This window comes from Mytilus edulis, chromosome 2 (assembly GCF_963676685.1).
Source record: "Mytilus edulis chromosome 2, xbMytEdul2.2, whole genome shotgun sequence".
Lineage (NCBI taxonomy): Eukaryota > Metazoa > Mollusca > Bivalvia > Mytilida > Mytilidae > Mytilus > Mytilus edulis.
This window is the reverse complement of record NC_092345.1, coordinates 1,292,070-1,318,960: the sequence shown is the minus strand read 5'-3', so window position 1 is coordinate 1,318,960 and position 26,891 is coordinate 1,292,070. Positions and strand designations below refer to the sequence as shown.

At 33.4% G+C, this 26,891-nt stretch overlaps 1 protein-coding gene across 1 annotated transcript; it reads left to right on the top strand.

Moving 5' to 3' along the window:
- Window positions 1-9,647: 9,647 nt before the first annotated feature.
- Window positions 9,648-25,849, top strand: LOC139510056 (uncharacterized). Its single transcript, XM_071296276.1, has 4 exons — window positions 9,648-9,795; window positions 20,888-21,059; window positions 24,853-24,969; window positions 25,637-25,849. Exons 1-4 carry the CDS (start codon window positions 9,793-9,795, stop codon window positions 25,768-25,770), a joined length of 426 nt encoding a protein of 141 aa, XP_071152377.1. The 5' UTR covers window positions 9,648-9,792; the 3' UTR covers window positions 25,771-25,849.
- Window positions 25,850-26,891: the final 1,042 nt, after the last annotated feature.

The window sequence follows — 26,891 nt, the reverse complement described above, 5'->3', positions numbered from 1 at the left end:
TGTTACAGGATTTAGATGCCTGGGTGCCCGCGTGGTCTAAGTAGTTACTACTGTAATCACTATCCAGTCAACACGGAGGTTATGAGTTCGAACCCTGCTCGTGCCGTTGCACTCGACTCCAATCTTAAATGACTAGGATAGTCAGTTTTCCTATCGAAGGTCAATGGTTTTCTCCGGCACTCCCAATTCCTCCATCAATAAAAAGTGGAAGCCATGAAATAGCGGTGCTTAAAAGTAATGAGTATTTAGAAGCTGTTTTTTCTGAGTCTATACAGCATGAGTCCTCCGATTTAACATAAAAAGTAGATAATCGTGTAACCAAGTGAACTAGATATATAAGCCTGGTGTCGTTTGTTTGTGTGTTATAAAAGGTCATGTTTTGACTCCTAAATGTAATTTTGTACTTGACCTTGGGATATTTACTTGTTTAAAGAACTAAGTGGTTAAATCGAATGTGCGACTGATTCGAATAGACAAATTTTCTGTTTCTGTTACGATATCATGTAGTTACCACTTATGATCTAAGACATCATTTTAAATATCTGTACAGGATTGCAGTACGAATTCAAAGACATTAAAATAGTGTTCCGGAACTTAAACTTTACTTTTATTGAGTTAAAGTGATAATATCACCAAACTTTTGTCTTATTATCAACATTAGCAATTTTAACCATATAAAAAAAAGTTATTTGGTAACATCAATAACATTTCGGTTTTTAAGATATCCGGGTATTCCTATTTTTAATGTCGTTTAATTACCCTCATTACCATATTTATAATTATTAAGCGAGAGGGACAAATCACTTGCATTTACACCATGTACGAAAGTACTAAGTAGAAAAGAGGCGGTGAATACCAAGCAAACTCATAAATCGAAAAAAAAAACACAAAAAAAAAAGAAAAAAACCAACGACGACGACACAAAAACAACCCAAAAAGCTACTATAAAAACCGAAGACAGAGCATAACGAACAGCAAACATACTCCGGTTACAACTCAGGCATTCCGGAGGGTTAAACAGTTCATTCGTTGCGTTGCTTTATACACAAATGCATATGTGAAAAGTCTTATTCGTGGTATCATAATAGAGGAAAAGAGCAAGAGATTAAGGTCAAGAGTAATTGAACAACCAGACATTGAATACAGTCAAACACTTCGTGATAGCATCCGTAATATTTCGAACACATGACTCCGATTGTCCTCATTAAATTATTGGTTCAGTAACATCCCTTCATGATTCAAATCTCAATCAAAGAAATCTTGATATGAAAAGCAAACTTTTGGATATCGAATCAACTGGGAGATATATACTCTGTATGCAGGCGCTGCTGTAATGTTTTTACATAGACTTTAATTCTTTACAACATGGAACCTGACTGTTCAGTTCTCAACTTGATAATACTTGGTTAAGTGGTAAGTACAATTAAGTTTCAAGAGTGGTATAGCATGCGAGGTAAGGTATAATAACGATAAACCAAGGAAGGCGATTTCACAAAAATGTATACGGGAGATCTTATCGCCGTAAGCTTCATGTATGTTTGTATGAACTGTTTGTACATTTTTTTGTTGTTGTTTTTCAAATTATCCTCATGTTTGGTGAATTGCTGTACGATAACTTTTTCTGTTCATCTTTCAGTGGCTTCTGCTTATTTCTACGTTCATATATATATATTAAAATCAATGGTAATGCAGTTGAGAACTCTGTGCCTAAGTTTTGTTTTTCACTTATTTACATATATATTTCTCTATCAAATCAATGATCATTGAAAGGTAAATTGAATTCAATCAGAAAGTAACCATGTAACATCAACAGTCATTATGTATCAGAAAGTAACCATATAACATCAACAGTCATTAGGTATCAGAAAGTAACCATATAACATCAACAGTCATTAGGTATCAGAAAGTAACCATATGACATCAACAGTCAGTAGGTATCAGAAAGTAACCATATAATATCAACAGTCATTAGGTATCAGAAAGAAACCAAAATGACATCAACAGTCATTAGGTATCAGTAAGTAACCATATAACATCAACAGTCATTAGGTATCAGAAAGTAACCATATGACATCAACAGTCATTAGGTAACAGAAAGTAACCATATGACATCAACAGTCATTAGGTATCAGAAAGTAACCATATGACATCAACAATCAATAGGTAACAGAAAGTAACCATATGACATCAACAGTCATTAGGTATCAGAAAGTAACCAAATAACATCAACAGTCATTAGGTATCAGAAAGTAACCATATGATATCAACAATCATTAGGTATCAGAAAGTAACCATATGACATCAACAGTCATTAGGTATCAGAAAGTAACCATATGACATCAACAGTCATTAGGTATCAGAAAGTAACCATATGACATCAACAGTCTTTAGGTATCAGAAAGTAATCATATGACATCAACAGTCATTATGTATCAGAAAGTAACCATATAACATCAACAGTCATTAGGTATCAGAAAGTAACCATATGACATCAACAGTCATTAGGTATCAGAAAGTAATCATATGACATCAACAGTCATTAGGTATCAGAAAGTAACCATATAACATCAACAGTCATTAGGTATCTGATCATTAGCCGTCGTAATTCAAGAGCACCTTACTTTTGGTATTTGATATTCAGCACACAACCTTGAATAAAAAAAGATTCGTATATCTAAAAACAAATATTTATATCTATCAACATATCAACAGAATATTCTTTTTAAAATCATAAAAGTACAGTTTACTAATATGTAATGTCTTTCTTTCAACCATTTAAAAAAGGCTTTTTACGAAATCTGAACAACAACCTATATGAAAGGCAGTTATATGCTTAAAATATTATATGACGTTAATTTTAGTTTTTTTTACAACGAATCGCAATTCTTTTATAATCTTCAAAGATCTTAACATCCGCACCATGAATAAATGACATGCAAATTAGGCGACAATAGATAGAAAACCGTTATAATGACGTGTTAAAGATATTGTACAAACCGTTGACGTACTTTTGTTTTGTCTTCCAGAATAATTGTTTACTTCGAGAGGCCGTCTAGTTACTAGTATCAACACTTAATCATTTGATAAGTGGAATGTGAAAATTTTAAGTTTTTTACCATTTACGATATTTAATAGTTAGGAAGCACAATACAAAGATTAGTTCACTCCCAATCAGACAACTTTAAACTGATGTAAATAAACTCCACTTATATTTTTGTCCATCTGATGAGTTAAACCTTTTTCAACTGATTTTTATAGTTCGTTCTTATGTTGTACTGTTATACCACTGTCCCAGGTTAGGGGGAGGGTTGAGATCCCGCTAACATGTTTAACCCCTCCACATTATTTATGCATGTGCCTGTCCCAAGTCAGGAGCCTGTATATTCAGTGGTTGTCGTTTGTTTATGTGTTTCATATTTGTTTTTCGTTCATTTTTTTTTACATAAATAAGGCCGTTAGTTTTCTCGTTTGAATTGTTTTACATTGTCTTATCGGGGCCTTTTATAGCTGACTATGCGGTTTGGGCTTTGCTCATTGTTGAAGGCCGTACGGTGACCTATAGTTGTTAATGTCTGTGTCATTTTGGTCTTTTGTGTATAGTTGTTTCATTGGCAATCATACCACATCTTCTTTTTTTATATCATCATAGATACCAGGACTAAATAATTCATTTCATCCTTCTTTATATTTTATAAATGAGGTACCAAAAGAAGGAAGAAAGATTAATCTTTCAAATTGTGATTATTTCATTATGACATAATTATTATATAATCAATTGATATGTAATTAGTTGCTATATTGTGATGTCCACACTTGACTTTGTTTTTCATAGCATCCCAAAATATTTTATAGATTCTTGTACAACAAGACCTTCAAATCTGTGTCTACCTAAACTGTCAGGGAGATACTAATTTTACGATATTGATATATTAGGTATGAGCTAGAACATTACATTTTGACTTATACATTCGGATATTTTTTTTAGGTATGAGCTAGAACATTACATTTTGACTTATACATTCTAATATCTATTTGGTATATTATGTATGAGCTAGAACATTACAGTTTGACTTCTACATTATAATATTTATTTGATATATTAGGTATGAGCTAGAACATTACATTTTGACTTATACATTATAATATATACTTGGTATCTTCTGTCTTTATTTTAGTGTGCTAGAAAATGTCGTCAAAATATAAAATTTAAAAAAAAATATCATTCCGAATACATTTTATCGAATATTATTTAAGGAAAACTATACAATAAAAAATAAACAAGTTGTTAATCTAGTGCTTTGGAAGCGCATTGCTTGATTTACATTGGTATAATAGCTGTATATTTACGGCACTGCATGACCTACAGGAACACGAAGAGAATAATAATATCAAAGGCTTTCGGAACTGTAGCTCCTTAATAAATTATAATTATATCCAAGAAGTTTTAAGATAAGTATAAACAAAAAAACTATGTTAATTGGACATGCTTTGATACTATATATGCCCTTGAATTTTTACTAGATAACATTTTTGTTCGCTTTGGAGATTCCGTATATCGTCAGATTATCGGAATTCCAATGGGGACTAACTGTGCACCACTTATTGCGGACCTGTTTTTGTATTGTTATGAGTTACAATTTATGACAAAAATAAGCAAAGACCCATCGAAACAACATCTGATAAACAAATTTAATAATACTTTTAGATATTTGGATGATATTTTGGCTCTCAATAATGACGACTTCAGTATGTATATTAATGAAATTTATCCTGTTGAACTTACTTTAAATAAAGCTAATACTAACAATGACCACTGCCCTTTTCTCGATCTTGATATCTATATCACTAATGGAAAGCTGAATACTAAAATTTATGATAAAAGGGATGATTTTTCATTTCCTATCGTTAATTATCCGTTTTAAGATGGAGACGTTCCCTTGTCACCATCTTACGGTGTTTATATATCTCAACTTGTACGATTCGCTCGTGTATGTAACAATGTTTTCGATTTTAACGAGAGAAATTTATGTATTACTGAAAAATTATTACACCAAGGTTTTCGATATCACAAACTAGTCAAAACATTTACTAAATTTTTTCATCGGTATAAAGACATCATTCGTAAATATAGCTCAACATGCAGACTTCTAATACGTTCAGGTATTTCACATCCAATTTTTTATGGTAATATTCTTTATAAAGCACAAAGGTGTCAGTATTCACCTCAGAAACTTACAAAACCTTTGAATAGACTTATTAAGAAGGGATATAATTACGATACTGTTGTCAAGTCATTAAAGATTGCATATTTTGGCGTTAATATTGAATCACTGATAAGGTCTTTGCATCGGAACTAAACACATTTATTCTAAAAACAGTTGTTGGCATGACACGGGTTATGTTCTTCTCATATATGTTATGATGGTATGATACTAAACCCCTAACGGGAAGGATTGTGCCTGATGTTCATATGATGAAATCATAATCTTTCAGTCAGTTTAATTGAAGTCTGGAGCTGGCATGTCAGTTAACTGCTAGTAGTCTGTTGTTATTTATGTATTATTGTCATTTTGTTTATTTTCTTTGGTTACATCTTCTGACATCAGACTCGGATTTCTCTTGAACTGAATTTTAATGTGCGTATTGTTATGCGTTTACTTTACTACATTGGTTAGAGGTATAGGGGGAGGGTTGAGATCTCACAAACATGTTTAACCCCGCCGCATTTTTGCGCCTGTCCCAAGTCAGGAGCCTCTGGCCTTTGTTAGTCTTGTATTATTTTAATTTTAGTTTCTTGTGTACAATTTGGAAATTAGTATGGCGTTCATTATCACTGGACTAGTATATATTTGTTTAGGGGCCAGCTGAAGGACGCCTCCGGGTGCGGGAATTTCTCGCTACATTGAAGACCTGTTGGTGACCCTCTGCTGTTGTTTTTTATTTGGTCGGGTTGTTGTCTCTTTGGCACATTCCCCATTTCCATTCTCAATTTATGTTATTTTATTAATCATGGAAGTGCCGAAAACATGACTATTGGGCTTTTGATGCCGTCGGGAACTTGTTTATCAATCATCAGCAATATCGATCAAGCGCTTCAAATTGAGCAAAATACTTTTTATAAAAAGTTGGAGACACCTTATAGACAAAACAAAATTTATAAGGCAACAAGAAACCGACATCACCATGGCGTTATATAAAACAACGTCGACAAGTCTTAAAAATCACTTCATAGAAGTTACAAACGAATAACAGTCTAGAAATTTCTTAAGGCATGAATTCTCAGTTGTACTTATTCCATATCTTCTATCCGTTGTTTTGCTCGCTCATGCTAAGTGTACAAACTCAATGTTGGGTTTATTGGTTTTGTTACAATCGAGGAAAAGAGAACAGGGCAGCGGCTACGACATTTGGGAATATCTGTGGTCATAAGTGACACAAGTATTCCATAGCTTTCAAACCAATTCGAAGATTTTTTGTTCGAATCAGATTGGTGTTTTCCATATAAGATTTATCTCTAAATCAGGTAATCAACACGCCTCTGGCGCAATAACAACATTTCAATCCTGGTATCTATGATAAGTTTATTCAAAACAACTGGGTCGATGCCACTGCTTATGGAGTTTTAATCCCCGGCATACCAGCCCAGAAATCCGCATTGACATGAATTCTCATTGATATGGTCATAATTATAAAAACTTTGAATTTTTGAAAAACAAAGGCTTTTCTACCTCTGGAATAGATTACATTAGCTGTGTTTGGCAAAACTTTCAGGCGTTTTTGGTCCTTAATGCTTTTTAACTTCGTACTTTATTTGGCCTTATTCATTTTTCGAGCGTCACTGGTAAGTCTTTTGTAGACTTAATGCGAGTCTGGTGCAAATACAAAATTTCCATCTTGGTATCTATGATGAGTTTATTTATGTCAAAACAGTTAATTTCGACATTTTAATGACATGATCATATTCATTATCAATTAAGTTAACATAATTTTGAATGGATGGAAGAATTGTACATTTCCGAGGTCTACTCGTTCCTTCTTCATCAATTTACCAAATGCGGATTATGAAAATGTTTTTCCTGTCATTGGTTGACGAAATCATAAAATGGGAAGCTTATATAAACATTACATAGCTTTTGGATACGATCATTTACTATTTAAAAAGTGGACATTACATCGGATGATGGAACAAGACGAGTTTAAGGTAGTGGGTTGCCACTTATTTTTCTATTACTGTGGAATGGTTTAATAAAGCTCAAAAGATCTTAGTATTTTTGCCCTCTACAAAAAAGTAAAATCACAAAAATACCAAACTCATCAAACGAATGGACAACAATATGAAACAACTCCCTGTGCGTGATTAAAACATGGATTTAAACTTTATTTTCAACGGAAGCAACATTTCAAAATTAGATGAGAAGTATAAATAAGTGCAAATAATTTAAGTTCTGGTTGAATGGTTTTTGAAATGACATTCACACAACCAATTTTACTGTCTCAGTTGCGAATGTGGATATTTGAAGTCTTGTCATACTATTTTAAAATCCTAAAATACATCAAGTAAAGACAAACACAAACACCGAATCAATGCTTTGTATAAGAGAGGTATAATCCTTTAATATTCCAATGTGATTATCATTTTTATGACAAAAATATTACAATCAAACATTTTTTGTCATTCCAGCACAAAAAATACTGATAAATTTGGTTGTACAATCCTTGGAATCGGTTAATTCATCTTGTACTATACAAAGTCATGGCATTAATTTCATTATGTAATATGCTAATTTTGGGAGAAGTTTGTATTATCTTGTCTGTTATTCTAATAAAAAATAAATACAAATAATATAATGTCAATTGCATCTTTCGATACACAGTTATTGGATTGTAACACATTTTATTGATAATTTCATATATTAGTATTCGGTGATGTGTTGATTTTTACAACTTGATTACACTCGGGGACGTTAAAGCGCCTTCAAATCATTGGTGGGCGCTGGAACATTGTTTTCATCTTATGTAAACGTTTTATACATCTGTGTTGATTACATTGTCTTATAGAACCTCCTGTCATTAAAATGTTATTTCTTAATAATCAGATTTGAGCAGTGTCTAAAATACGTTTAAATCTTCGTTTATTGGTCCATCTGACAGTTGCAATAGTAAATTTAATTTTTGATATAAACGTATCACACATTTTTGTTTATGCCTTACATATTATTCTTATTTGTTCTCAAAATCTCTGAAGATATGTTTTTTAAATGACTTAACATTATAATTAAGAATATTGTCCACCTTGATGTGTGATAAAAAAAAACCAATTCATGATTGTTGTCTAACGCCCAGTGATCAGTAAAATATGCATATTTGGCTGATAACATGTAAATGCAGTACGAATATGCATCTCGATTCGTACTAAAAAGTTAAATCACAAAAATACTGAACTCCGAGGAAAAGTCAAAACGAAAAGTTTCTAATCAAATTGCAAAATCAATAGCTCAAAAACATCAAACGATTGGATAACAACTGTCTTTTTCCTGATTTGGTACAGGCATTTTATTTTTTAGAAAATGTGGGATGGAACCTGGTTTTATAGCTAGCCATCCTTTTCATTTGTATGACAGTCGCATCGAATTCCATTATATTGACAACGATGCGTGAACAAAACATGCAGACATAGCAGGTCAAAAAGTCAATAATAGGGGTACAGCAGTCAACATTGTGTCGTAATATTAATCACTATAAAAACAAACAAATATAAAACAAAGAAGCACAAAAAGGCATATATTATTATAATTTTAGTTTCTTGTGTACAATTTGGAAATTAGTATGGCGTTCATTATCCCTGCACTAGTATATATTTGTTTAGGGGCCAGTTGAAGGACGCCTCCGGGTGCGGGAATTTCTCGCTACATTGAAGACCTGTTGGTGACCTTCTGCTGTAGTTTTTTTCTATGGTCGGGTTGTTGTCTCTTTGGTACATTCCTCATTTCCATTCTCCATTTTATATATGTCATATAAAAAAGATACCAGTTCTTATTTTGTTCATATTCACATTTTTAATAAATTCGAAACCCAGACGAAGAACCGTCGCGAACTTTACTCGTATTTAACCATTGTTATATATTTCAGCATAGAAATATTTTCACCAAAACGAGGCGTTGTGTAGGTGCGTTCCATGATTTACATAAACTTTAAAACTTAAAAGTTTGAATGACGTTTGTTTTACAATTTTACCATTTTTTTTTTAAATCCTGGCATATGCCATTTTATTTTTGTCATACAATTCAATTCCAAACATATGAATTCCATCGACTTGAAATGGTCATTTCCTGTTATCCATTAAATTTCATTACTTGAACTCTCAAACTATGAAATTTAATACTCGGTGTTAATTAAACTCGAAAACGTTTGTGTTAAAAGCAAACATGTTTATTTGTTTTTGCGTTGTAACTGAAATGTTAGTTTCAAATGGTCACGCGTTGGAGTTAAGTTTATGTACACAAAACAATATCCAGACAAAAATAAGCATTGTTTCATATTTTAAGTGTATATCGAACGATGTCACTTATACATTTTGAAATGTCTGATAAAATCTGAATCGGATTTACGTTTTAATACTCTGTAATTCCTGTCATTGTTTCATTAACTATAGTGACAAGTTAATCAGCACTAAATGAACAGGATGGTCTCGATTGGTCGCTTATACAAATATTTTGCATATGATAATGTATATAAAAGTAGACAATATTTCATATCTGTCCTTTCTAAGAACATTTGAGGATTGATAATTGTATGGTAAGTTCTTGTTTTACATTTAAACTATTTGGAAGCGTTAAAAGATTAGTACCTTACATTTTTAAATACATGTTTACATGTATCAAGATGGAATTGCATACCTGTTTGAATTTTGGGGAACTTTAATTACAACATCGATGCTGGGTTATATCCATCTTTACTTTACAAAAATATGTAGTATTATGAAGAGGGAATAGTATAAAAGTCAATAGAGAATTTTTGTTACTTTTCGTATAACTAATTATATACATTTTTATTTATTCAATTTCAAACCTCATTTACTTTATTGTGGCACTTGAGTTCCCTCGTGTATTTCGTGGCGTTTGTGATTTTTTGTTAAATTTTAACTGTTCGGTTGACCTCTTTTGTCTGCTCCTTTTAATTCGTGTTTTTCTTTATCTTGCGTTTTTTTTATTACACATTGGATTTATTTATCTCCTAAATTTCAGAGCGTTTACAGTTTACATTTAGTCGGCATGGAAACTGTTATTTTCTATTTAGATACTGAAAACAGTTTCTTCTAATAAAGGACTTTCCGTTTTGAATCTTCCTCGTAGTTAGGTTTTGTGATTTTACTTTTTATCTAATTCAAGAGAATCATTTTTAACGATACTATAACTCATACTTAATTATTTTCGTGATCAATATTTGCAATTTAATTATTGCAATTTTCAACAGGTTAACGAATCCTTCCTTTTTTTGGCAGTCATTAAACAGCACTTGATATATCTCTTGATTTATCGAATCATAAATGTTTACATAATACGATGTTACTCCTTGAGGTGTCTTCCCATTTATCCAACTTTTTAAAATAAGGTATTCTCATTTAGCCAACTTTTTATTTTTGTTACTTATTGGGTTGTTTGTTTAGTAATAATAAGGTGTCTTTCTAAATGTTTTTATATTATTTTAAAAATATATATAAAATAGGCGATAGTAAAATATTGAAAACAACACGTTATTAATTTCTTGCGTCCGAAGCGCTTTTCTGGATCAGGAACGCTCAAAGCCAAACATTTGAAATCCGAAGATGTATAAGTACCGAAACCGTTGAAGAGCTATTTGTAAATGTTTGACAAAAGTAACTACTTTTCCGTCCCTGGTGCAAAGTATATGTTAAATGCAGTTATTGCAACAAAAAACAAAAACAAAATATTTTGATCAAAATATAACTATAGGCCCGTCACTATTTCAAAGAATAAAGTTCAATAACTTCTCAATATCAGAAAATCATGAAAAACTAAAGGGAGGTTATCTTCATAGATATGAACCAGTCACCAAAGTTCTATGATAACTGCACAAAGCATTGTCCGAAAACAGGAAAATCCCCCCTTTTTTTATGAACGAAATCAAGTAAATTTAAAATAGTATTTCCCCAAATATTCTGAATCTCCGTATTAATTATGTATGAAATAATAAAAAAAGCTGATATTTTCTTGATATACAAATTTTGCAATGAAATTTACAAGACTCATATGTATTGAGAATTAAGTTTGTCTAGCATGGAACGAAAATTTTAGCTATTTTAAGTTTGTCTTTATAAATAAATACATGTATGCTTAGTTGTCCCTTTATTACAGTCATAACTGCTTTAACATTGTCAACATAGATCATAATTGTGGTCACTGATTCTTTACCTCCCTCACATGATCTCTACCCTGGTCACAAATTTAATTTGATGACAATTTTTTTAATTTTCGTCACAAAATGCTTAAATCGATAACGAAACATTTACTGCTGTAAAAAAAGGCACGGAACAAGGATTTAATAAAAGGGGGACGCTCCAAAGAACTAGGAATAAGAGGACATTATATTGACACAAAAAGGGAAGAGTGAGACTCGTCTAAATCCGTTCCGGTACAAAACATCTGCATCCGCTTTACTTTTACAACAAAATCTCAATACCGTCACACAAACTTTATACAAAAGTAATTCCACAGTAAAAGACCAAGCATGCTACAAATAGGAAGTGGTATGATTGCAAGTGAAACAACTTTCCATCAAGCGTTCAAATAAAGTGGATATAAGCAATACAGATCACAGTACGGACTTCAACATGAGAAAAAAACAATACCGTATAATCTGCTATAAAAGGTCAAACCTGAAAAATTTGAAACAATTCAATTTAGAAAACTAACGACATAATTTATAACAATTCATCTCAATAAAAACAAATATGACAGACATGAATCATCGATAGCTATTGAACTTTAGACTCCTGACTTAATTGCAACATTTTTTAATTTTAATTTTTACAGAGGAGTTACAAATATTTTAGCTATTTGGCCGGATAACCGTCTAAAAGTACAGAACAATTCAGAATATGGTAATGGGAACCGATTAATATCGTAATTATAACCTCGCCCTGAACATGCTTGTAATATTTTCCACTGTACGTTACGCATTTAACAATCATTCTGATTGTAATATAAAATAAGTAAATGTTGTGCAAATTTTTATGAAAAAAAATATCTAACAGAATCCAAATGAAGCCAATTTTTGCAACTACAGGTGACCGTACAGCCTTCAACATTGATAAATAAAAAACACAACTACAGGTGACCGTACAGTCTTCAACATTGATAAAAAAAACCTACAGGTGACCGTACAGCTTTCAACATTGATAAAAAAAAACTACAGGTGACCGTACAGCCTTCAACATTGATAAAAAAAAAACTACAGCTGACCGTACAGCCTTCAACATTGATAAAAAAAAACCACACACCGTATGCTCAGTTATGAAATACTTGATATGACAAATTTAAAAAAAAAAAAAAAAAAAAAACCAGCCAACTACAAACGAAAGTCAAATATCACTGAAATCAACCAACAACAATAACTGAATTGTCAGGTTTAGCACTAGGGACAGACATATATAACATTGTCAGGCTTAACACTAGGGACAGACATATATAACATTGTCAGGTTTAGCACTAGGGACAGACATATATAACATTTTCAGGCTTAACACTAGGGACAGACATATATAACATTGTCAGGTTTAGCACTAGGGACAGACATATATAACATTGTCAGGTTTAGCACTAGGGACAGACATATATAACATTTTCAGGCTTAACACTAGGGACAGACATATATAACATTGTCAGGCTTAACACTAGGGACAGACATATATAACATTGTCAGGCTTAACACTAGGGACAGACATATATAACATTGTCAGGCTTAACACTAGGGACAGACATATATAACATTGTCAGGCTTAACACTAGGGACAGACATATATAACATTGTCAGGCTTAACACTAGGGACAGACATATATAACATTTTCAGGCTTAACACTAGGGACAGACATATATAACATTTTCAGGCTTAACACTAGGGACAGACATATATAACATTGTCAGGTTTAGCACTAGGGACAGACATATATAACATTTTCAGGCTTAACACTAGGGACAGACATATATAACATTGTCAGGTTTAGCACTAGGGACAGACATATATAACATTGTCAGGTTTAGCACTAGGGACAGACATATATAACATTTTCAGGCTTAACACTAGGGACAGACATATATAACATTGTCAGGCTTAACACTAGGGACAGACATATATAACATTGTCAGGCTTAGCACTAGGGACAGACATATATAACATTTTCAGGCTTAACACTAGGGACAGACATATATAACATTGTCAGGCTTAACACTAGGGACAGACATATATAACATTGTCAGGTTTAGCACTAGGGACAGACATATATAACATTTTCAGGCTTAACACTAGGGACAGACATATATAACATTTTCAGGCTTAACACTAGGGACAGACATATATAACATTGTCAGGCTTACCACTAGGGACAGACATATATAACATTGTCAGGCTTAACACTAGGGACAGACATATAACATTGTCAGGCTTAACACTAGGGACAGACATATATAACATTGTCAGGCTTAACACTAGGGACAGACATATATAACATTGTCAGGCTTAACACTAGGGACAGACATATATAACATTTTCAGGCTTAACACTAGGGACAGACATATATAACATTTTCAGGCTTAACACTAGGGACAGACATATATAACATTGTCAGGCTTAACACTAGGGACAGACATATATAACATTGTCAGGCTTAACACTAGGGACAGACATATATAACATTGTCAGGCTTAACACTAGGGACAGACATATATAACATTGTCAGGCTTAACACTAGGGACAGACATATATAACATTGTCAGGCTAAACACTAGGGACAGACATATATAACATTGCCGAGTATAACATTGTTTGTTTAAAGTTACTGAAATCTAGATAAAAGCTTATTACGATATAGACTTTATGATTTTTCATTTCCTATCGTTAATTATCTATTTTTAGATGGTGACGTTCCATTGTCACCATCTTACGGAGTTTATATATCTCAACTTGTACGATTCGCTCGTGTATGTAACAATGTTTTAGATTTTAACGAGAAAAATTTATGTATTACTAAAAAATTATTACACCAGGGTTTTCGATATCACAAACTAGTCAAAACATTTACTAAATTTTATTATCGGTATAAGGACATCATTCGTAAATAGAGCTCAACATGCAGACTTCTTATACGTTCAGGTATTTCACATCCAATTGTTTATGGAAATATTCTTTATAAAGCACAAAAATGTCAGTATTCACTTCAGAAACTAACAAAACCTTTAAATAGACTTATCAAGAAGGGATATAGTTACGATACTGTTGTCAGGTCACTAAAGATTGCTTATTTTGGCGTTAATATTGATTCACTTATAGGGTCTTTGCATCGGAACTAATCACATTTATTTAAAACACAGTTGTTGGCATGACACGGGTTATGTTCTTCTCATATATGTTATGATGGTATGATACTAAACCCCTAACGGGAATGATTGTTCCTGATATTCATATGATGAAATCATAATCTTTCAATCAGTTTAATTGAAGTCTGGAGCTGGCATGTCAGTTAACTGCTAGTAGTCTGTTGTTATTTATGTATTATTGTCATTTTGTTTATTTTCTTTGGTTACATCTTCTGACATCAGACTCGGACTTCTCTTGAATTGAATTTTAAATGTGCGTATTGTTATGCATTTACTTTTCTACATTGGCTAGAGGTATAAGGGGAGGGTTGAGATCTCATAAACATGTTTAACCCCGCCGCATTTTTGCGCCTGTCCCAAGTCAGGAGCCTCTGGCCTTTGTTAGTCTTGTATTTTTTTAATTTTAGTTTCTTGTGTACAATTTGGAAATTAGTATGGTGTTCATTATCACTGAACTAGCTATAGTATATATTTGTTTAGGGGCCAGTTGAAGGACGCGTCCGGGTGCGGGAATGTCTCGCTACATTGAAGACCTGTTAGTGACCTTCTGCTGTTGTTTTTTTCTATGGTCGGGTTGTTGTCTCTTTGACACATTCCCCATTTCCATTCTCAATTTTATTTATCTTTATTTTATTCTTGACTTGCAATTTTTTTTTAAATGAAAACTGGGATGGATATGTAACTTTCTCTCTCGTGAACGAGTTTTTTTTCTATTTGGGTTCAAAAGCTTATGCTCAGTTCGTACAAATATTTGTTCAGAAATATCCAACAAGTACGTTATGTTCCGACTTAGCATCAGTAGCCCGTTCTATGAGTATAATTCGAGATGCCAACGTTGCTTATTGTTAAATGCATGAGCCACGTTGTCGTCATGATTGAAATTGTATCTCAAGCTTGTTCAAATTAACACTCATCCCCAGCTAATCAGAGGGGTATAAATATGAGTCACACACAATGTGCTAGATTATAATTACATTCTAATTTTGCTAAATTATATAATTGAATTCCAATTTTGTTTCTTTTTTTGTAAATAAAAAAGTGATAAGTAGTACGTGTGAGAAAACGTGTAGTTGCTTTCTCTGTACGTGCTAATTTTAGACGTTGCTGACGTTGATGTGAATAAAACAAAACTTTTAAGTTCTATGCAATTTCCTGAATGAAAATTCTCCTGTTTAACATGTCTCGCTGTCCTGAATGGAGATTCTCATGTTAAACATGTCTCGCCTTTCAGACATCGCTATCGTTTTACGAGTATGTAATCTACATTGACAGATCAGTCATAACAAACCTTTTATGCATGCACCATAAATAATATTTTCCAAGCAAAAAATTGAAAATCAGGAGTAACGCATAAAATATTCATAACCACAGAATAAATAACAATGATATTTGAGTATTACAACATGTTATATAACGACTCTAAATGCAAAAATCACATATATAGGCAATGTAATATGAAATATAAACCAACTTTTCTAACAATTATCTTGTATGAGTACTTGTTTACTTGTCTATTACTATAATTAAAAACAGGAATTAACACCGTATAACTATCAAGTACATATCATATTGATGTTTACGATATCTACATTTGTCATAGTGTAAACACAGACACATCAAATGTGCAAAAATAAACACATGTACAAGAAATAACAGGTTATCAACGACTTTATTAGACAGAAGACACGAACATGGCACATAAAAACACAATTACGCACATTCAAGTTTAATTATCAATGACGTATACTAGTATAAGAACAGGGCACATTTAATTGAACAAAAATTAGTGCAAAATAATATCATCTCAAAGAAGGGCGAAATAATTTGATTTTTTGTTGGGAAACCTAGGGATTTTTAAAATACGTTAGGAATGGATTACCTTAACTATTGTTACAAAACCTTTTGTCATTTTTGGTTCGGAATGCTCTTCAAATTCCTTTTTTGGTTTAAGCGTCACTGATGCGTCTTTTGTACAAAATATCCATCCTGGCATCATGCTTCCAGTGTCACACTATTTATCATTGTCCAGTGCTCAATGATGCAGATGCTTCCAGTGTCACACTATTTATCATTGTCCAGTGTCACACTATTTATCATTGTCCAGTGTCACACTATTTATCACTGTCCAGTGCTCAATGATGCAGATGCGACTTCAATCTGATAACAAGACCATTTAAAGTAGAAACAGAGATAAAACAATATCATCTCATTGATATATTATATATTCAAATGTTGTACAAGCGTCTATTTAAAATAGTAGTCTCTTTCAAATGGGTAAAGTTTGGAGCATTTTTATCATATTTTCAATCATTGTACATTAAAAAAAGAGGGACGAAATATACCAAAGGGACAGTCAAACTCATAAATCGAAAATAAACTGACAACGCCATGTCTAAAAATGAAAAAAATGTACATTAAAAGTTCCTTAAATTTTGTAGCTAGAATAAATGTTGAATCAATTTTGCACCCTATATTTATTAAAAGAAACATATTCTACCCCCACTATTGAAATAATTTCTTTCTTTAAATTTCCTTTTAATTTGTCTCGTCAAAGATGTTTGGTACATTCTTATGACTAAAATAATGTTTTAGTCGTTTAAAATTATTTTGTTCAAGTTTCACGTATTGATATTACAGTTGAACAATATACAAAACACATATATGATCTCTTAAATAGAAATTATATTGATTTTGTAATAAACTTCAAAACTTTTAAATATTTGGGTACAAAATCACAGACAAGACGTATTACTCAATACTCTTTTTTTTTATTACAATACTTAGTTTCTGCATTTATAAATCATACTAGGAAAATATACATTGATATACTGTTCCCAGGTCGTACTATGTATCTGAGCATAAAACATAAAATGTAGATGTCTACAGAATTTGTTTGATTTTTGAATGAATTTAATAAGAGAGAGCACACAAATATCAATGGACATAAGATAAATTCAAAAGTTTCTAAAAATTAAATGAAACATAATACATTAATAATTTCTAGTATTGATATTTTAGTGTTAATTTTTACATAACAAAATATATATGTCAATAAATTTAATCAGCTGATTATTCCCTGGGTAGTCAGTGAAGCGTAACAGGGTTAGTCAAGAAAAGCACGAGTATTGATGGTCTTTGTAACAAGCAATATTTGATAAATAAAAGTTTAATGTTGTTTTAAAAATTATATAGATACAATAACAGCTTTTTATTCGCATGCCTCTTACCCTTACATATCTGTCATTCTTATAGGAGCACCCCCTAAGATCGAATCCCGAATCCGCGCCTGCTGTGGGTAACAAATAGTTTCCACTAATGGAAGAAGTCTTAGTCTATCCTATGTCATTGAAACCTTCTTTTTTATATTCCTCCTGACAAGTGCGTCAATACAACAACTTGTTTGTCTGTGATAACAACATCACGAAGCCCCCTCAAATAAGAAAAAAAGGAAAATGTACACCATTCATTGTTTCCAAGACAATTCTCACGATATATGCAATGTTCGTCACACACCTAGGCAATCTATTATGTATGATATATTTGATATTATTCTGAGCCATCCATCTGCCGTATTAGTCTTTTTGTTTCATTTTTAGTTTAGCTGTCCAATTATACTAATGTGTGATCGTTGCGTTTTCGTGGTATCAATCAATACAAAATCTTTGTATAAATACAATTATTTTATTCTGTAATGTCATTTTTTCGGACTTCTTTCACAAAGAAGGTAAGGTACAAAGCAGTACATTTAAAAACTTGCTTACAACGATGTATCTCTAGCGACGTATACTACTGATACGTATTTAAAATAAATATGATAGTAAGGGAGCTACCATTTGATTTTTATTGGGGGGGGGGGGGGGGGGAGGGGGGCTAGGATGAAATTTGAAAAAAATAGGCAGGACAGGAGTTTTGAGTAAAAAAAAAAAAGGCAGGATGAGACACTTGCAAAAAAAAAGTCAGGTCGACAATTTAGGTAAAAAAAAGTCAGGATAAACTAAAAAAAAAAAAGGCAGGACCGAACAGAGTGAAAAATAAAAAGACAGGACAGAGATTACAGCTAAAAAAAATGCAGGACAAAATTTTTCATCCTTGCCCCCCCATAAAAATCAAATGGTAGCTCCCTAATAATGAATATGAATCAAATATGATATAAAAGAGAATGCCGTGTGTTGCTGTACATCAGATTTGTTTTTGTTTATTGTTTGGTACATGAATCAGACCGTGTTATTCGTTTTGCATTTGTCATTTCGGGGCCTTTTATATATGACAATGCGGTATGAGTTTTGCTCATTGACGAAGGCCGCACGGTGACATATAGTTGTTCATCTCTGTCATTTTGTCTGCGTTTGAGAGTGTTCTTATTTGCAATCATACAATATTGTGTTAGTTTTATACATAATACATACATGTGGAATGTGAAAAAAAAACAGATAAATTTCAGTTCTTTGTTGTTCATGACAGAAAACTTGAAAAATGTTTGGTATCCGTACTGCGTTTTATATTTGATCAATTGAAACAAATGGTCAAAAATAAATACAATTGACACAAATGGTCAAAAATAAAAACAATTGACACAAATGGTCAAAAATAAATACAATTGACACAAATGGTCAAAAGTAAAAACAATTGACACAAATGGTCAAAAATAAAAACAAACACTCTTTACAATCAATAAGGTTTTTCAAAAGTATTTATATGCACCCCACGATTTCCTGAAAGCAGAAAAAAAACTTTTCATTGATCGCTACTATCATACAGTTACACACATGCTTTTAAACTGATGAATGAAACAAAAAAGAAAATTTGAATTTACAAAGTGTATTGTATTCAAAATATTGAATTATCCCCCTTTGTGCAAGTTTAACTTATATGGTATCTTTTTCTCCGTGAACCTGATCGAAATTTATATCGTCATTTTAATTATAGTAGCTACAAAACAATAATATTATGGATCAGCTAACAAGATCAATTTTAATTATCAGTTTAGTGGTTATCCTTTTGTTCAGAATTACAAGTACCAATTTACCATGTTTACTACAACGTTTAATCTATAGTTACAAGTTGGCTGTTGATGAATTCAGGTTGCTGTTAACTGGTGAAAATGTGTGTCATTTAATAGCCCAAATCTGCTTTTGTGTGTAATTACAAAAAAAAGAAACAAGAATTGCATATGATTGTTACTTTACAAACATGTATTTGTGTGTTTAGTAGTAATCGTTTTTCGTCTTCCATTACTCTTTTTAGACATGTTAGAGGGGCTGTTTAAAATGATGCTGTGATTTTATCGATAAGCTGTGATTTTATCGATAAGCTGTGATTTTATCGATAAGCGTATTAATATATGTGATTTTATCGATAAGCGTATTAATATATGTGATTTTATCGATAAGCGTATTAATATATGTGATTTTATCGATAAGGGTATTAATATATGTGATTTTATCGATAAGCGTATTAATATATGTGATTTTATCGTTTTATCGATTAATATATGTGAATATCGAGGTGAATATTTAAATTATTTGTCTTGTCTTTTCTTGTTTTGAAATAATAACATTTTACTAGACCTTTTGCGCGTGGTATCTTAATGTTTATTTATAGACACATGATATTTACAAATAACAATTTATTTCCTTTTCCCCCATCCGTTATTTGGTACATTTTGATTAAAACTACATTTGCAGTCTTGTTAGAATACGCGCGAGTTTTTATCGTAAGGCACCATTTTCCCAATTTTAAATCTTAAATCTGTAGACACACGATATTTGTCATATCAAATACTGTAGAGAGTGTAAATTGTTTTCTGAGTGTATCGACATCTTGTGTTATCAAATACTGTAGAGAGTGTAAATTGTTTTCTGAGTGAATCGACATTTTGTGTTCACAATCTTTTAAATCTTTTCAGAAAGATGCTGTCACTGTAAATAGTCATCTGAGTGAATATATGTTTTGTTTACAAAATTCTGTTTTAAATTTTTCCGATTGATGATGCCGATTTCATGTACATTTGTCTAATGAAATTTCACACGAATGTCATACAGGTGAGAGGTTTAGCTATCTATAAAACCAGATTTAATCCACCATTTTTTTCATAAGAAGTACCAAGTCAAGAAAATTCAGTTGCTGTCCGTTCGTTTGATTTGTTTGAGCTTTTCATATGCCATTTGATTTGATTAGTAACTTTCCGTTTTGTATTTTCCTAAGAGTTTGTGATTTTACTTTTTTCGATTGAATATACATCTTGTGTTCACATTTCTGTTTAATTATGTTTCAGATGGATGCTGTAACGTGTAAATTGTTTGCTTCTTTGTGTTTATGGACATATATATTTATTGAATGTAGTAACGGTGTACCATTTCATGGCTTCCTAACATCAGCTGACAAATTCTCGCGAGATATCGGAGAAGAAGAGATGGGCGAGAATGAACAACGTATTAGAGAAGAAGGTACGGTAGTAATTAAAAAGACATCAGGTTTATGTAGTATCTGAAGCTTTATGGGTATTTTTTCTATAAGCATACTATATCACAGGCGCTTGGGTCTATGATACAGATTTTTTTTTTTTTTTTTTTTTTATTAAAATATTCAATGTTCTATATTTATAATACATATCTATCACTTCTGTGCATGTCTCACCTAGTTTCGAGCGATTTAAACGACCCAGAGAAAATACCCAATTTTACTATCCATAACGACCCAGAGAAAATACCCAATTTTACTATCCATAATTTTTCTTAGTATGGATAGTAAAATTGGGTATTTTCTCTGGGTCGTTCAAATCACTCGAAACTAGGTGAGGCATGCACAGAAGTGATAGATATGTATTATAAATATAGAAATTTGAATATCTTAATAAAAAAAAAAAAAAAAAAAAAAAAATCTGTATCATAGACCCAAGCGCCTGTGTACTATATGATACGTTATGATCATGTGCTCAGTACTTTTTACGATGTACTAAATATTTGATTAATCAATTTTCGTTCAATTATGTTTATTTGAAATATATCACGTAGTTGAAAAGCATTGAAAACCCATTTTTTTTTAAAGGTTTGCCAAATACAGCCATGGTAGTCGATTCTAGGGTAGAAAATCATTAGTGTATCGAAAAATCCAAAGCTTTGTTCACACTTTAATTACAATTGTGAACATATATCATGATAATTCATGTCAATATAAGAATACACGGCTGGTGGTTCTCTCAGGGCTACACCTTCACTAGCAGTGGCATCGATTCATGTCAATATAAGACTACACGGCTGGTGGTTCTCTCACGGCTACACCTTCACTAGCAGTGGCATCGATTCATGTCAATATAAGACTACACGGCTGGTGGTTCTCTCAGGGCTATACCTTCACTAGCAGTGGCATCGATTCATGTCAATATAAGACTACACGGCTGGTGGTTCTCTCAGGGCTACACCTTCACTAGCAGTGGCATCGATTCATGTCAATATAAGACTACACGGCTGGTGGTTCTCTCAGGGCTATACCTTCACTAGCAGTGGCATCGATTCATGTCAATATAAGACTACACGGCTGGTGGTTCTCTCAGGGCTACACCTTCACTAGCAGTGGCATCGATTCATGTCAATATAAGACTACACGGCTGGTGGTTCTCTCAGGGCTATACCTTCACTAGCAGTGGCATCGATTCATGTCAATATAAGACTACACGGCTGGTGGTTCTCTCAGGGCTACACCTTCACTAGCAGTGGCATCGATTCATGTCAATATAAGACTACACGGCTGGTGGTTCTCTCAGGGCTACACCTTCACTAGCAGTGGCATCGATTCATGTCAATATAAGACTACACGGCTGGTGGTTCTCTCAGGGCTATACCTTCACTAGCAGTGGCATCGATTCATGTCAATATAAGACTACACGGCTGGTGGTTCTCTCAGGGCTACACCTTCACTAGCAGTGGCATCGATTCATGTCAATATAAGACTACACGGCTGGTGGTTCTCTCAGGGCTATACCTTCACTAGCAGTGGCATCGATTCATGTCAATATAAGACTACACGGCTGGTGGTTCTCTCAGGGCTATACCTTCACTAGCAGTGGCATCGATTCATGTCAATATAAGACTACACGGCTGGTGGTTCTCTCAGGGCTACACCTTCACTAGCAGTGGCATCGATTCATGTCAATATAAGACTACACGGCTGGTGGTTCTCTCACGGCTATACCTTCACTAGCAGTGGCATCGATTCATGTCAATATAAGACTACACGGCTGGTGGTTCTCTCACGGCTACACCTTCACTAGCAGTGGCATCGATTCATGTCAATATAAGACTACACGGCTGGTGGTTCTCTCAGGGCTATACCTTCACTAGCAGTGGCATCGATTCATGTCAATATAAGACTACACGGCTGGTGGTTCTCTCAGGGCTACACCTTCACTAGCAGTGGCATCGATTCATGTCAATATAAGACTACACGGCTGGTGGTTCTCTCAGGGCTATACCTTCACTAGCAGTGGCATCGATTCATGTCAATATAAGACTACACGGCTGGTGGTTCTCTCAGGGCTACACCTTCACTAGCAGTGGCATCGATTCATGTCAATATAAGACTACACGGCTGGTGGTTCTCTCAGGGCTATACCTTCACTAGCAGTGGCATCGATTCATGTCAATATAAGACTACACGGCTGGTGGTTCTCTCAGGGCTACACCTTCACTAGCAGTGGCATCGATTCATGTCAATATAAGACTACACGGCTGGTGGTTCTCTCAGGGCTACACCTTCACTAGCAGTGGCATCGATTCATGTCAATATAAGACTACACGGCTGGTGGTTCTCTCAGGGCTATACCTTCACTAGCAGTGGCATCGATTCATGTCAATATAAGACTACACGGCTGGTGGTTCTCTCAGGGCTACACCTTCACTAGCAGTGGCATCGATTCATGTCAATATAAGACTACACGGCTGGTGGTTCTCTCAGGGCTATACCTTCACTAGCAGTGGCATCGATTCATGTCAATATAAGACTACACGGCTGGTGGTTCTCTCACGGCTATACCTTCACTAGCAGTGGCATCGATTCATGTCAATATAAGACTACACGGCTGGTGGTTCTCTCACGGCTACACCTTCACTAGCAGTGGCATCGATTCATGTCAATATAAGACTACACGGCTGGTGGTTCTCTCAGGGCTATACCTTCACTAGCAGTGGCATCGATTCATGTCAATATAAGACTACACGGCTGGTGGTTCTCTCAGGGCTACACCTTCACTAGCAGTGGCATCGATTCATGTCAATATAAGACTACACGGCTGGTGGTTCTCTCAGGGCTACACCTTCACTAGCAGTGGCATCGATTCATGTCAATATAAGACTACACGGCTGGTGGTTCTCTCAGGGCTATACCTTCACTAGCAGTGGCATCGATTCATGTCAATATAAGACTACACGGCTGGTGGTTCTCTCAGGGCTATACCTTCACTAGCAGTGGCATCGATTCATGTCAATATAAGACTACACGGCTGGTGGTTCTCTCAGGGCTACACCTTCACTAGCAGTGGCATCGATTCATTGTGTGTATTAAACATTTTATCCAATAGAGCCAACAAAAACACTTCAGCTATTGAAAGGCAAAGCAATGAAATATTTTTGGACTCGATTTTGAAAATTTACATAAACTATACCAGTTCACATGTGGTGCAGGATCTCTTGGCCCTTTCGGAGCACCAGAGAAGTTTTTTTGTGGTGTTGCTTATAGTGTTTGGTTTTCTATATTGTGTTTTGTGTAGTGTTATTTGGATATAAGAAGGTGTGATATGATTGCCACAATGAGACAACTCTTACTTCAAGTTACAATTTGTAAAAAGTAAACCGATATAGGTTAAAGAACGGCCTCAAACGCGGAGTATGTGTGTTTGTCCTTTTCTTTTTCAGCCATGGCGTTGTACGTTTATTTTCGACTTATGAGTTGAATTGTCCCTTTGGTATCTATCGCCATTCTTTTTTCTGAGTATATTTCATTATTATACATGTATTTCAGGAAGTTTAAATATTTTCGAAACTGCATGTACATTAACTGCTAAAAAACTGGAAAAATTATCACACTGGTTCATCCTTATATTCATCCTCCTATTTTATAAGAAGGTGTTTAGTTGTGATAAAAAAAAGTTAAAACATTTCTGTATTATTATGTTCATTTATGTGTATGTAAGAAATGACTTAAAATGTTTTATTTTTGGTAAATTCAGTAGTTCCATTATTTCAGATTTAAGAAAATTGATACTAAAGAAACTTAGATTTCGTGATTTAGAAGATGTTTCATATCCACGTGAATATGACGAGCTGTCAAAACTATATGACCTTTCACCCTTAGATACATCAGGTAAGACATAATGTTTACTTTTTAATAACAATATTTTGTAAGCATTTCTATGTTATATGTTTTCTTGAATATCCCATTACTTTTAAAATGGATTTTTTCTATAAGCATGCACACCATATACTTGAATTATAGGGAAAGCTATATGGAGGAAAGATCGGTCAACTCGCACAAACACTGAATTGGTTTTGAAATGTTGGAGTTAAAAAAAAACACTGACAGAGTAATTGCTAAGAAGGAAAACAGACAAACAACAGCACACACAACACAACATAGAAAACTAAAGGCCGAGCAACGCGATACCCACGAAAAAAACAGCGAAAGGGTAAGCAAATCCTGTTCCACATGTGGCACTCGCCGTGTTGATCATCATTGTAGTACAAACCCTGTAATATAAAGTCTACTTCGGAAGGTTACATTCGCGGAGAGGGAGACGGAATTGTATTGTAAGTTTACACATCAATAGACTTATTATTTACCAATTATTTGTAATTTCAATATCGACATTTCCAGAAATAAGTATCGCATGTGTAGGAATTAATGATCGTGACGTCGTGAAACGGGTGACGCCATCAAATGAAGTAGTGTCTTGAAATTATAAGATAAAAATACACTTCAATAAATTAATTATATATAACCATCTAACATTATTACTGTTTTATTATTCCAGAGAAAGAGCAGAAGAGAAGCTCCAATATCAATAGTGCTTTTGCTGACAAAGTGGCTGCTCTGCTTAATGGACTTAAAACTAGACAAATCGATAGCCCAAAAGTTAGAATGTCAAGTCTTCGGTTTGGACGATGATTTTAAATGAACTTTAACCTAATGAATTTCATTGAAACTCAAGTTTTACTTAGTATTTTCAATTAAATTGTACAAGAAATATTGGTTTGCATTTAATGTTGCAAATAAATGAAACATTATTAAGTTATAGTTCAATATGGAGCTAAACGCTTTATTTACCTATCATGTACGTCATCAAATATCAATGAATTAAAATTGTGTGTGATAAAACAAGTGTTTGTCAAAGAAATGTTAGTTAATACCAGAGTGACAATCAAATGCTGAATAACTAAACAATGTATGTGCCTGTCCCAAGTCATGAGCCTGTAATTCAGTGGTTACCGTTTGTTGATGTGTTACATATTTGTTTCTCGTTTTTTTTTTGTACATGAATTAGGCAGTTAGTTTACTCATTTGAATATATTGTTTTACATTTGTCATTACGGGTCCTTTTATAGCTGACTATGTGGTATGGGGTTTTGCTCATTGTTGCCTTGAAGGCCGTACGGTACCTATAGTTGTTAATTTCTGTGTCATTTGGTCTCTTGTAGAGACCTGTCTCGCTGGCAATCATACCACATCTTCTCTTTTATAAAAAGACGAAACACCATCCAAAACTGAAAAAAATATAACAGCAATTACCATAACATGTTTTCTAAAATGCCCGAAGGGGAACAATACAAAAAATGAGAGGGGGTAATTTCTTTTTACAGGGTATCAAGTAAATCCAGACGTTATGAAAACAACACACGCTTAGTACAACTATTTTGTTTTCAAGAGGCAAATATTATAAACAAAGAAATAAGAGTCAGCTTTGAATTGACAACTGAGTGAATCATCCTTTCAAGCAGTATGAAGGCTGGACAAATCATCGGAATAAGAAGCATCAATGGTGAACTTGCGGCAGGGGGGTATGTGTTGAGGATGAACAAATATGATCATGGATGTTCAATAGAAAGAGAAAAAAAAACAGTATCTGAAGAAACATTAATTTAAAACATGAATTTCGCCATATAGTTAAGTGTATCTTGACAGTATAAGTCAGAAGCCAGCAAGTCTATATATCAGTAACCAAGATTCTCTATACTACATCCTTTTGTCTACTCCGGGAATCGAACATGAAACCTCTCTGTTACAAATAT

Excerpts from the sequence above, each read along its gene's own strand:
- LOC139510056 (XM_071296276.1), top strand. Across the intron at positions 21,060-24,852 it reads ACAACGTATTAGAGAAGAAG|ATTTAAGAAAATTGATACTA; the intron begins GTACGGTAGTAA and ends CCATTATTTCAG. Across the intron at positions 24,970-25,636 it reads TTCACCCTTAGATACATCAG|AGAAAGAGCAGAAGAGAAGC; the intron begins GTAAGACATAAT and ends TTATTATTCCAG.